Source organism: Prionailurus viverrinus, chromosome E3 (assembly GCF_022837055.1).
Source record: "Prionailurus viverrinus isolate Anna chromosome E3, UM_Priviv_1.0, whole genome shotgun sequence".
NCBI lineage: Eukaryota > Metazoa > Chordata > Mammalia > Carnivora > Felidae > Prionailurus > Prionailurus viverrinus.
The window spans coordinates 33,004,452-33,018,104 of record NC_062576.1 but is presented as its reverse complement, the minus strand read 5'-3'; the positions used below and the strand labels follow the sequence as shown (position 1 = coordinate 33,018,104).

General features: G+C 51.1%; 1 protein-coding gene across 15 annotated transcripts in view; it reads left to right on the top strand.

Moving 5' to 3' along the window:
* Positions 1-5,433: 5,433 nt before the first annotated feature.
* CIITA (class II major histocompatibility complex transactivator) overlaps positions 5,434-13,653 on the top strand; it is a 47,328-nt gene continuing 39,108 nt past the window's right edge. For 5 of the 15 annotated variants that reach the window (XR_007147635.1, XR_007147634.1, XR_007147633.1 and 2 more), the window contains exon 1: positions 5,436-5,860. Coding sequence is in view for 8 of the 15 variants with exons in the window: in XM_047837533.1 (XP_047693489.1) it covers positions 5,578-5,860 (283 nt within the window). In the remaining 7 variants the exon portion in view is untranslated. Of the gene's footprint in view, positions 5,861-13,353; positions 13,579-13,653 lie in introns of those variants that run through there. The other 10 variants (XR_007147637.1, XR_007147636.1, XM_047837534.1 and 7 more) reach the window with 5 other exon arrangements.

Here is a 13,653-nt window from a genome sequence, read left to right as displayed (position 1 = left end):
CTGCTGCCTCATGTGTTACACGCACACGTGTAAGGATTTTTCCGCCATGCACGCTGAGGAGTGGGCACACTGGGTGTGCACTTCTCCCATTTTAATAGATATTGCATAACCGTTACCTTAGGTGATCGCACCATTGCACATGCCCTCCAGGAGAGCAGGACAGTTTCCACTTTTCTACATCCTAACTGACGGCTTTTACAGATTTCCCCAGTGCGCATATGCAGGCAGCTCCAATGGAGACTAGTCTACCTCTCATGTCTCTCTAACACCTGCTCACTGCACTCGGTCACAAAGATTGGATGTCAGCAGCAGAAGCGTCAATCAGCAGGAGAACCTCAACTTTTGTATCGTTTTACTCTCCACGTGTTTGTCACAGTTGCTCACTCCTCTTGGGCACGTGACGTGACTTTCCACCTGTGACGGTGCCATGACATTGTCCTCTGTGATAAATAAACAAGCCAGACTCAAGCAGAACATCAGATAAATAATAGTACACACTCTGTGATTATGAGAGGGAAGAAAAGCCATGCAGGGGGACCTGAATAACTGGAGACATAACATTGTGACGCTCTGGGGCTGGCAGGCTTTGCAGTTAGATGATGCTTTCAGTATTTCAAAACTGAAAGACATCCTAGCGATCATGTAATCTGACCCACTTATTTCACAGGTGACGACGTTGTGGTCCAGAGAGAGGAAATGTCTTGCCTGTGGTGACACAGTGAATCATTGGCCGAGTGGAGGCTGGCATTCAGGTTTTCCTGATGAAGCACACGACTGGGTGGTGGCTGCATTGATAGGAAGGAGGAAGGCAGTCTCACAAGTGGCTAGGAGAACCCACCCTGACCCCTGGTCCTGTGTCCCCAGTGTTTGCTGTTCCATTATCCGCCATCCCACCTCCCATGCGCAAGGATGTGTCCTCATGGCTTGGACCTCTCTCTCAAGTGCCTAAGAGATGAAGTATTAAAGAACACGGTTTCTGGGGTGTCTGGGTGGCTCAGTCGGTTGAGCGTCCGACTTCAGCTCAGGTCATGATCTCGAGATTCCTGAGTTCAAGCCCCGCGTTGGGCTCTGTGCTGATGGCTCAGAGCCTGGAGGCTGTTTCACATTCTGTGTCTCCCTCTCTCTCTCTGCCCCTCCCCTACTCACGCTCTGTGTCTCTCTCTCAAAAATAAATAACATTAAAAAAAAAAAAAAAGAACATGGTTTTGTTATCCCTCCCAGTAACTGACTCCTTGTCTTCTCTTCCACAGCCATGGCTGAAGATGAGATATCATCTTTTCCATCTGTTAAAACTCCCTTTGGGCTCCTTCTTTTCCTAACTCCTCTAAGTTTGAAGCTCCTCCTTTTCTCTCAGGGCAAATTGGTGGGCGTTACCGCCTTGTCCCAGAAACTATAGGGTCTCCTAACTGCTGGGAAGAGAAATCTCAGGAAAAAAAGAGAGAGAGAGTTTCCGCTCTGTCTCTGGCTGTAGCAGTCAGACACCACATCCCAAAGTTAGTTCTGATAAAGCTGAGAACGTTTGCCTAAGTGTCCATCTCAGTGTCCTGTCACAAGAGAAGTGTGAAAAAGTAATGCTTTGTCTTGTGATTGTAAAACTATTCTCAAAAATGCTGTTTGTACAAAGGAGTCTTTTAAAATACGCAGCCTGCAAGCATTATTGATTTGCCAAAAGTATGCAATTTTTGTGATCCCAATCAATAACGTGTTGCCCTGGGAATAATATTTACATGGACATCTCTGCTTTCTGAAAGGTACAAACACTCCGTCAGGTGAGAAGAGCTTTGGAATCTCTACCTTCTGCCTTTCTGGACAAAGTCTATAACATCAGGATCCTGGTAGACTGCTTATTCAAACCAAGAGTTGAGAGCCCACCTCATTGAGAATTCTGGGTTAATTTCTGGTTGCTCTTTAGCTCTACCTTTTCGCATTATATTTTGGTGGGTGCCCAAGGGATTATAATCTACGTCTCCTATTTCCCCCAACCTGCATAGAGGTAATATTCTAACACTTTGATAGGCAGCCTAGAAATCTTGCAACAACTTAGGTCAATAACCACCCTCTAGGTTATAACATCCTTTATGCAATAGTCATCATATGTGTTATGCCTATTGCCAGAGACTATGTTCCAATTTTTGCTTTAAGTGGTCATGTTAAGAGGGAAAAAAACCCCAATCTTTCATATTTGACTTTGAATGTTCTTTAATCCTCCCTGTAGATCTGAGTTTCTAAGCGATATCATTTTCCTCCCACAGAAAGAACGTATTTTCTCATTTGTTGAGATACAGGTCCTGCTGCAACACATTCTTTTAGTTTTTCCCTTACCTGAAAGTGTCTGTTTTTCCTGCATTCTTGAAGGGTATTTTCACTGGGTTTAGAAATGTGTGTTAAGTTCAGCTCTTCGAAGATATTGTTCCACTGTCTTCCGGCTTCCATGGTTTCTAATGAAAAGTCAGTAGTCTTCAGATTCTCTTTGATGTAACCTGTTCTTCATGGGTTTTTCCTTATCTCTGGTTTTCAGCAGTTTGACCGTGTTGTACCTAGGTGTGGTTTCTTTGTATTCAGGTACCCCTCCTGAAGTTTCCTGAGCTTCACACATTTGTTTTCTTTTGGCCAAATTTGAGAAGTTTGGGGCTTTGCGTCTCCAAATCTTTTTCCTGCCTCATTCACTCTCTTCTCCTTCTGTGGTTCCAAATATGCAGAAGTTGGGGCTATTGATATAATCCTACAGACTCTTGAAGCTCACTTTTTCCCAATCTTTTCTCTGTTTTTCAGATCAAATACTTTCTCTCGCTCCATCTCAAAGTTTGTTTCTTCTGTCATTCCCCATTTTGCTGTTAATCCCATCCAGCGACTTAAAATGTTCTATATTTTACTTTCTCTTTTCTTTCTTTCTTTCTTTCTTTCTTTTTTGAAATGTTTTTTTTTATTTTATTTTTTTAAGTAATCTCTACCCCCTACATGGGGCTTGAACTCATGACCCCAGGATCAAGAGTCACATGCTCCACCAACAGAGCCAGCCAGGTGCCCTTCTTTATGTCTTTTTTTTTTTTTAATGTTTTCTAGTGTTTATTTTTGAGAGAGAGACAGAGTGCAAGCTGGGGAGGAGCAGAGAGAGAGGGACACAGAATCTGAAGCAGGCTCTGGGCTCCGAGCTGTCAGCACAGAGTCCGACGCAGGGCTCGAACTCGCAAACTGCAAGATCATGACCTGAGCTGACGTTGGATGCTCAACTGACTGAGCCACCCAGGCGCCCCTATGTGTTTTACATTCACGGTCACAGTCACTGCTTTCAAAACCTTTGTCTGCCAGTTTCAACATCTGGGTCACCTCGAGGTCAGTGTCCAGTGATTGTCTGTTTCTCTTGAGAATGGAAGCCTTTTTCCTGTTTCTTTATAGTCAAGTAACTTTGGATATATCTTGCACATCATATGTTGTAAACACTCTGGATTGTTATAATCCAAGCAGGGTTAATTTGTTGTTGCTGTTGTTGTTGTTTTAACAGGCTGGAATCAAATGCAAAGTCTCCTACCCCCTCCCCACCCTTGTAGTAGGTTACAACTCAACTCTCGCTTCAGTTCCTGCAGACTTAGCTGAGCTGTTTGGAGTCTGACGGTGAATGTGTACATGGCTCCGAAGTCAGCTAGATGTTTGGGTCGTTCAGCCACAGAATTTGGGGCAACTCCCCTCTGTCTCTCTCTTGTCTGAAATTTCGACTCCCACTTTCCAGCAGCTACTGTTACCCTAAATTCTGTCCTCTGGTTATGTAAGGCATTAATACTTTGCATTTTTTTAAAACAGAGTTTTAGTTGCCCCTCACAGTATTGATGGAGACCTGCCTTCAGGCTAAACCCACGAGCTGAGAATTCGCCAGTAACACTCTGGTCTTCTGTGTGTTGAATCCCTTCCAATATCTGGCCGCTCTGGTCACACTCCTGTGCCTTGAGGTAGCTGTTTTTTTTGGTTTTGTTGTCTCTAGAATTGTTAGTTCTCCTCCATGGTAGGGTGGGTCAGAGAGGAGCAAGGCAGGCAAGCCGGAGGTCGAAATCCTTGCTTGTCCCACTTAAATGAACAACAAAAATGGTCCCATTTGAGAGATGGTAAAGCTGAGGCCAGGATGGGAAATGAGGTCATGGGTGTGTTTCAAAATGGTCAGGGAGAGCAATGAGCTATGAGTTTTTTAAAAAGAAAATTGGGCTGGATGCCTGGGTGGCTCAGTCAGTTAAGCGTCCGACTTCAGCTTGAGTCATGATCTCACAGCTCGTGGGTTCGAGTCCCCTGTCAGGCTCTGTGCTGATAGCTCAGAGCCTGGAGCCTGCTTCGGATTCTCTGTCTCCCTCTCTCTCTGCCCCTTCCCCACTCATGCTCTGTCTCTGTCTCTCTCAAAAACAAATAAACATTAAAAATTTTTTTAAATAAAAAAAAGAAAAGAAAAGAAAATTGGGTGGGAATTTTTCGAATAGAATCCTAAAACAGACTGTCCCCTACACAACACCTCTGTTTTGTGCATTAGTAAATCAGGGATGATATTCTTTTTTTTTTTTTAAGTTTATTTATTTATTTTGAGAGAGAGAGAGAGAGAGAAAGTACAAGCAGGGGAGGGGCAGAGAGACAGGAAGACACAGAATCCCAAGGAGGCTCCGTGCTTTCAGCTCAGGACCCGATGTGGGGCTCGAACTCACAAACCATGAGATCATGACCTGAGCCAAAACCAAGAGTCGGAAGCTTAACCGGTCGCTTAAAGGACTGAGCCACCCAGGTGCCCCAGGGATGATATTCTTATATAGCCAATGTTCACTAAATGCCTACGAGGTCCAAGGCTAAGCCCTTTCAGTGCATTACTTCTTTTAATCCTCAAGGCAACTTGAGATTGGATTACATACGACAGAGTCGGATGCACTATTCATCGATAATAACAAAGGCAATAATAATAATAATAATAATGGCTCACATTTTTTGAACTATGATTACGGTGTAGATAGTGTGTTAGGTGCTCTCCAGACATTATCTCATTCAATTCTCCCAACAACTCCAGGTCAGCACGGTTACTGACACCCCACCTAACTCAGTGAGGTTATGTACCATTTCTGACATCCAACCTTCTCTGGTGGAGGAATGGAGTCCGGAACAGCAACTCCACGGTCGAGTTCACACGATCAGCAAACAGGTGTGGGGTGTGAGCCCCGGCAGGTCGGCTCCAAAGCCATTTGTCTTGAGCCGTCTGCCCCAGCAGCCTTCTTGTTAGGATAAAGCATCTCAGAAGGACTAGCCCTGTACAAGACCCCTTCCGTTTCGTAAATCCCAGGCTAGATCCGGCAGAACCCGAGGCTGCGGGCTTCTCTGCCGCAGGCATGTGGGCGGTACCAGCAATATCTGTGGGGTCGGAACCATTTCCAGCCAGACACAAGGCACCCCAGCCTACAACGCAAATGAGGAAACCTTCCTAAGCGGGGATAGACGGCAACTGACTGCGGAGGTTCCCTCCTCCTGGTTTTCACTTCATGTTTTGGATGCCGCGGGCCGGCTGAGCAGAGATCCCAGGCTTTGGCCCAGGCAGCTGGCCTGCCTCCGAGCACTGCCATGAACCACTTCCAGACCATCCTGCCTCGGGTCCGGATGCTGCTGGCCGGCCATCTGCCAAGCCAGGCCCGGGCCCTCCTGGACAGCATGTTGGAGAGGGAGCTCCTCTCCAGGGAGTACCACTGCGCTCTGCTCCGCGAGCCTGACGGCGAGGCCCTGGCCAGGAAGATCTCCTTGACCCTGCTGGAGAAAGGAGACCCAGGCTTGGCCCTCTTGAGGTGGGCATGGGGTACGTGGCAGGCCCCGCTGGCCGAGAGGGACCCCGACGACAAGGACCGTGCCGGTAAGTCGGCATCCTCTCCGCTCGGCTCTAGGTGGAGCAAGGATCTTCCCTCCTCTCTGGGAGGAAGTCAGTGTGAGCATCCCTGTCCCCGGATGGGAAGGCTGACCCGCACAGGAGCCGGGGCCTCTGGGTGAGCTGGCGGGAGGCGGCCAGTGCCCGGGGAGCTCCGTCTGGGATGCTGGTGTGGGGGGCACATCTGGTGTGCTTGCCTCCCTGCTTAAGAGAAGCCCATCCTGGAGGCGTGCAATCAAATGCCTGCTCTATTTTCTCTCCGAGCGACCCTGAGGGGTCAGGCACTGCGCTGGGCACTGGGGCTGGGGGCACGGATCGGCTCCCGCCTGCAAGGGGCTCACGGTCCAGTGGGGAAGGCGGATACGGGCGCTCAGTGCGGTTCCAACATGGAGAAATGAGGCGCCAGAGAGAGGAGGGGCCACGACGCCGGAGAGCAGAGGATGCTGTGTGTGTGTGCATCTCTGTCAGCAAGAGACACAAATCAAAAGACAGAGGGAAAGAGAAAGGAAGGGAGAGACAGAATAGAAAGACAGACAGAGAAGAGGAAGGAAGGGACAGAAGGAAGGAGGGGGACAAAGAGGGACAAGGTGGGGGGAAGAGAGAGAGAGAAAGAGGGAGACAGAGACCCAAGAGGAACCAGATCAGGGCGCTTGGGTGGCTCAGCCGGTTGAGCGTCCGACTTCGGCTCAGGTCACGATCTCACGGCTCGTGAGTTCGAGCCCCACGTCGGGCTCTGTGCTGACAGCTCGGAGCCTGGAGACTGCTTCAGATTCTGTGTCTCCCTCTCTCTCTCTGCCCCTCCCCCACTCACTAGCTCACTCTCTCTCTCAAAAATCAATCAAGATTTAAAAAAATTAAAAAAAAAAAAAAGGAACCAGATCAGAGAGAAGAGAGGAAGAGTGTCTTACTTTCAGAGTATTGACGACACTTGACTCCATCTCAAATCAGAAAGACAAGCCTCCACCACGTCGCCGTTTCCACCCCCACCTCTGGCTCCTGGAACATTTTATGCCTTCCTCTCCTGTTTGCAAAGAGGTTCTGGCTTTGCAGCAAACAAAGTTCCTCCTCCAGGCGCGTGTGTATTCTCTCCTGCTTTACCCAAATACATGCTTTTCCGATTTTCTGACTCGGAGTGACAAATTCCGGTCACGCTTGGTCCCTCTGTGGCTTCGGGGGAACTTGAAAATGGGAGAGGATAACAACGATCCACGGCGATCAAGTACTTACCAGCGTGCCAGGCACACCACTCGTAGCGATCGCCTGCCGCAGAGAACAGACCCCCACCCCCAGGGGGGACACCAACCCGGGTCCTCAGGTGGCAAGTGCGGGAGGCTGGACGGAAAGCAGACCAGCTCTGTCCCCCTTCTGGCTTTGAGGGGCAATTTTTAAATTTTAAATTTCAGTTTCAATGATGGTCCAGCCACCAGGGCGGTGTGTGTTTCTTTCTCCAGCCCTTTGGCCGAGACCCAAGTTTACATGGGGTTGGTTTTCCTGGTGGTTACGTTCTCGCCAGATGGTTTCTGTTGGTTTTTTGAATACGTCTCTTATTCTCCCTGTCTCCCCCCCCACACCCCCCCAACGATCTCCCTGATTTCTTCAGGGGGATTTGCAAGCTGCCTGCATGGTCTGGATGGGGGTGCAGTAGCCACCCCGGGGAGCGGGGGCAGGCGGGGCGGGGGGGGGTCAAGGCCATCCCCTCTACCTGTAAACTGCGTGCTGCTTTAGGTGGGGACTGCCCCTCCCTCCTCTGTCTGCTGGTTCCTGTTATTTAACTCTGTTTCCTCCCCGGGGATGTAATATTTTTATTTCTGATCCCATGTGACTCTAGAAAGGGAACTAGGTTCGGGGTGACGTGTTCTTTAGGGGGCTGGGAGACAGAGGAGGGGCCTCCTTCCGCTGCTCTTTCCTTGTGTCCTCCAGGACAGCTCCCCTCCAGGGCTCCCAGGGACGCCCAGGACTGCGGGCAGATGCACGGGTGTGGTGCAAGCCGGGAGGGAGCCAGCCTTCCAGGGGGAAGAAGGAGAAGAGGAAAGAAAACCGTGTGCTTTGTAAAGAAAGGCCCTGACTTTGGTTTCAGTGGGGGGTTCAGAAAAGGAAACCATCGTGTGAAGGTTTTGTCACTCTCTCCACAACCCTTAACGATCTTCACCCTCCACTGCTCTAAAGCCTGCACTGGCTCCCCGTCATTCAGAGGAAAATCTAAATCTGGACCGTGGCCCGCAAAGCCCGTCACCGTCTGGTTCTCGTCACTGCTCTGCTCTCACCCCGTACCTGTGCTCTGTCCTCCAGCCATGCTGGCACCCTCGGTGTCCCTGGGACGAGACTGGCGTGCTCTCGACCACAGGACCTTGGCACGTGCTGGCCCCACTACCTGGAACCCTCTTCTCCAGAAAGCCTCTTGGCCCGCCTCCTCTGCTCTTTACCCAGATTTCACCTTCTCAATGAGGCCTACCCTGAGCATCCCATTTAGAATCTCAGGTCCCCATCCACACTCTCAGCCCCCTCCGTAGACTGGCATTTTCGCCCTCCCTATATTTTACTTTTGTATTACGTTTGTTGTTTCTTGTCTGACCTTCCTGCTGGAAGATTAGCTCCATGTGGGCAGGGATCTGTATTTTGATCCCACCGCGTCCCAAATGTCTGGCACTGGGCAGGTGTGCAATGTATATTTGTTGACTGTTGGGTGGGTGAATGGATGCGTGGAGGGATGGTTGGATGGGTGAGTGGAAGAGGGAGCAGGTAGATGGGCGGCCGAAGGGCGGATGGTTCACATAGTATCGTTATTCTCACTTCACAGATGGGTTAACTGAGGCACAGAGAGGTTAAGAGATTTGCTCAGGTCATGGCCCGGGGAGGGGACTGTTGGATCTCACAAGTCCAGACCTACCCCTGTACTTTCTGCTTGGTTGCCTCTTCAAAACAACCCAAGGGATACCGTAAATCGACCCCAGACAGGTTGGCCCACTGCAGATGGAAATCAGGCGCATGATTCAAAAGACATCTTCAGCGATTGCAATAGTGCAGAAAGCCTACCTCTGGGGACGCGACCGTGGGGGGTTGACTCTGTGCGACACAAAGCTGCACAGGTGCATCCAACCCCAGGCAAGCTCGTGGGAGGCCTGGGTGCCAAGGTCCTTGTCCCGACGGAACAAAGCAGCTTCCCCGGGGAATCCAAGCAAACGCTCAGGCATTCTCTGGTGACAGCGGGTGACGACACGTGGAAGGCAATCCAAGGACAGAGAAGGGAGAGTGAGGACGGCAGTGATGGAGAAAGACCAGGCCGGACACTGGGCAGCTCCGGGTCTGTGGCCACGCTCTGTCCCTTACAAAGCACGTGACCATGACTGGATTACTCTGCCACTCGGTTTCTTCATCTTGAAAATGGGAGTGAGCATATAAAGCGCCCAGGACTGTAGTGAGGGTTAAATGAGACAGTAGCTGGAGACTATCCAAGGCAGTGCTTGGCATTAGAGAGCTAAGTCTAGTGGGGAGGCAGCGGGGAGGTTGGCACAGGGAAGAATAACCCAGGGGTTTGAGGTGCAGAGAAAACAGTTGTGTTTAGTCTCACTGGGGGGGGGGGGCACAGAACATCTGGACACCTACCCCACACTGAGTGCTTGGGGGCTGTGTATATCTGAGAAATGCATCACTGTGCCCCCACCGTTGGGCTGGCACATGGCTAATCGCATGGTCTCCTCCCTCACCCTGGTCATGGCTCTGTAATTCCAAGGGGGTAGGGCTGTGAGCACTTTCTGGAACCCCGCTGGGCCTCAGTTTCCAGCACTTGTAAAACGGAGGCGATAACAGTACCCAGGGTGGTGCCCTAAGGGTTCAGGGACCTCGGCGAACCTGGGGCACATGCATTTCCAGCAAGAAGAGAGCAGACTCCGACTCACCAGCCTCAGTGGTGTTTGGGGAGCGACAGCCCCGAGGGGTGCATCAGGGTGACAGCCACCCCGGGGTTTGTGAATGGAGTGTGGGCACAGCAGTGCCTTTGGGCAAGCGTCTCGAGGCTGGAGGAAAGTCCCAGCCCCCGGTTTTATCTTTGATTATTTCCTTTGGCGTTCTTTTGCTTGGAGTTCTCTGTTTTCACAAGGCGCTATTTTTGCGCACCAGGACTCTGTTCTAGGAACCGAGGAACCAAGTCTCCCTCTAGGATATTGTGTGATTTATTGGAAAGGGAGGGACATGCCTCAGGCTGCCAGATTTCTCTCCAGCTTCCTTCCCCATTTGGCCCTCAGCATGCGACAGCCACCAGCACCCAGACCTCAGAGAGGAGGGGCGCCGTGCCCTCCCGCCCTCCTCTTTTCTTTCCTTTCCAGACCCGCTTCTGCTCTGATCTGGGGGGGCTTCCTGGGCCCCCTGGGAGGAGACGTGTTGGCAAGAACCGCTGCTCTCCTTTCGTGGGGGGGGGGGGGGGCGGCTCCACAGCCACGTAGACGCACTTCACCTTTATCCCCGGGAGTCAGGAAGCTGACACTTCCCCATGGGTTTTCCCAGGCTGACCTTTGGTCCGTTCCATACCCTGCTTGGCTCTAAGCCTAGCGCCTGACCCAACCGGGGACAGTTTCTGTTCTGTTACCTTAAGCAGCTTACCTGCGTCCTTACCTAGTCTCTATTCATCTCTCCGGCCACCTGCCCACCCACCTACCCGCCTGTCCTCCAACTTACCTGGTCCACAGAACCACCTACCAATATCGGCTTCCCAATCCGCCAACTGAGATCTAGAACCCACTTCTATGCACTTGTCAATTTATCTGTTCTTTTATATTTTCATGTATTAACTTACTCACCTGCCTGCCTATCAACTACTTGTATGTTTACCCACGAATGGGCCTGCGTTCTCATGCACTTTCCTACCCGTCCAATTTGGATACCTATCAGTTTAGTCATATTTATCCACCTGCGTTTCTATTGACCTCTTTTCCCTGCTTCCTTCCATCCTTCCTTTCTTCTTCCTTAATCACTGTTTTTGCACCTGCTAGAGATTATGGTGGTCACCAAAAAAGCATAAAAGGCACTTACAACCTAGGAGAGGGGGCCCGTCACCGTTTGGAACTTGAACCTGCCTGGATCGTTCAAATTCAAACTCCATTCCTTCATTCAAACAATCTTGGGATGGTGTGACTTTTAAAAAAAAAAAATTTTTTTTAATGTTTATTTTTGACACAGAGAGAGAGAGAGAGAGAGAGAGAGCAGGGGAGGGGCAGAGAGAGAGGGAGACACAGAATCCAAAGCAGGCTCCAGGCTCTGAGCTGTCAGCACAGAGCCTGACGTGGGGCTCGAACCCATGAACCGTGAGATCGTGACCTGAGCCGAAGTCGGATGCTCAACGGACGGAACCACCCAGGCGCCCCGGGGTTGTGTGACTTTGAAGTTGGAAAATAAAACACTCCGACCTTATTGGAGGCAACCAAATCTATAGTTATGAAATAGGAAGATGCTTTGCCAAAAACGTGGCCACAAGGTTGCTAAAAAGAGAATAAAGTATAAGATCTTTGTTAGCTGGATGGGTGATGAGGGCAGAAACTCAGGCCTTGAAGGATGGCTCAAAGGAAGGCAAGAGCTCAGTCCTGGCTGGGACCTTGCTAGAGCAGCGGTACCCTCAGTGGTACAATGGCAACCTGCCCGCGGCTCTTCTCGTTGTTTCCACTGCCCCTGCCCACATCCAGGGCCCAAGAGCTCCTGGCTGGGCGGGCACTATAATGGCTCCTCCCTGGTGTCGATGGCCGAGGCCCTCCTTGTGCTCATCTACAGCCTGTGGCATCAGCCAATCGTGCAGGCTGGTATATACCACCTCCTGGCTCAGAGACCTGTGTCGACACAGGCATGGCCAGATTCGGGTCTCGAGAGTGGGCCTGGAGGACAGCAGGGAGGACATGGAAAGACCAGGTAGCAGAATTGAGATCAGACCAGGTGACAGATGAAGGCATCCACGCAGGCGCACGTCCAGCCTGACGGGACTCTCCTTGCGAGCTCGGCCCGGGCACGAAACCGATTCAGAACTGCCTTGGCCACGGCTGTCAGAACTGGCTGCTTCTGAGGGCAGGACAGGACTCCCATAAGTGGCCTCGAGACGACCGAATGCCCAGGGGTACCTCTCCCTTGGCATCAGGTCATGGGAAGATGAGACTGCTGGAGATTTCTAATATCTGTCACGTCTGTTTTATTAGCCTAACAAGGCAAGACCCTGTTTCAAATTGACTATTAGCACTTCCCACTTGTCTGCCTACTTCCTCCCAGGGACTTCTGAAAGCAGTGACTGTTTGAAAATAATCACCCAACAAAGAAATTATTATCTTGATGTCATATGGGGGCAACGGAGGCCCACACAAGGGAAATCAGGGGTCCAAGGTCACACCCCTGCTAATAACAGCAGGGGCTTGACGCCCGCTCCTGGGACTCCCAAAGCAGTGCTCTTTCGGTAAAAACACAGGGGATGCTTTTCATGGCTGCCCAAACTTCCTTTGCTTCAGCACCACCCTGGTGATTCCTGCACACCCTCCATGCTGCTCTTTGCTTGGCAGGTGTTTTTTCAAAGCACACGCCTTTTCTTTTTAATCCAACCGCGTTTTCCAAGGAAGGCTTACGTCCACCATAAAGGAAAAGAAAGGCCACCCTTAGAAGGTAACTGCGGGACAGGAAGGCACAGCAGTGTTTACACAAGTCTGGCCAGATGCTATCTCTTCCTGAAGGCTTGAGGCTGGGGGCTGCGCTCTGTGAATCAAGGATTTCATGCATTTGAAGAGGTGTTAAGGACCTAATAGCCCCAGATGGAGACCTTCTCCTGGATGCCATCAGGGGCATGGGGAGAAGCTTGCAAGGACACTAACTTTCTCGGTGGGAGGGGGTGTGTGCAGAGAGGGGGTGCGGGGTGGGGGGGAGTCAGTGCTGTTTATAACCACATCTATGTGTCACCCCAAACCGTCTGGCTTGTAAACAGAGCACATTTGGGGTAGCATCCTTTTATGCTTAATTCATGTTCCAGTCCAATGTCTTGGAATAAAAATAATGAGTGGACCACTCACCATCTCCCAGGAAATTCAGGGCGATTTGGTGTGGGGGCGGGGTGGTAGAGGAAAGTGGACTCTGGGAAGTCTGCCGGACCCTAACCCTAACCCCCCACCCCCGCCCCGCTCAGCTTGTCTCGAGGCATTTGTGGGGCTCAGATCCCCGCCTCATCTTGCAGAGGATGGCAGAACTGTCACCAGTGCTCCACCATGGTCACCATAATTTCAGACCGTCATTGGGTCAAAGGTTCCCACCCCCCCACCCCTGCAAGAGACAACTCTCAACCTCCTACACTCACCCCATTACCCCATTTGGTCCACAACAAGGAACCGAAATTAACATCAGAGGCTAGGGGAGGGCTTAAGGGAGTGTGGGTAAATTAGAGAGTTTTCAGCCTGAGAAATCTGACAGCTGGATGCCGTTTCATAGGGGGAGAGTTTTCTGTGGGTCCCTTGCTGGCTTCCTTTGCATGCTGGCTTAGGTTTGGCGGTCTGGGACTGGTGGGGGGGGGGGGGTGATAAACTGGAGATGAAGCCGTCTGCCCCTGACCTGGGCATTCAGAGGCATCCCTGGGCAGGCTGAGGGCATCCGGCGGGGCTGCCAGACTCCGGGAGAGAGCCTGCCTCACTGCGTTGCCCAGACCATGCGTTGCCTCGCTCCACACCCTGCGGGGTCCTACCTGCCAGAGCCCCAAGGTAAAAAGGCTGGTGGAGGAAGTTGGGGCGGTGAATGCTTCTCGATTTAGGGTGAGGCCATCTCGGAACTGGGGG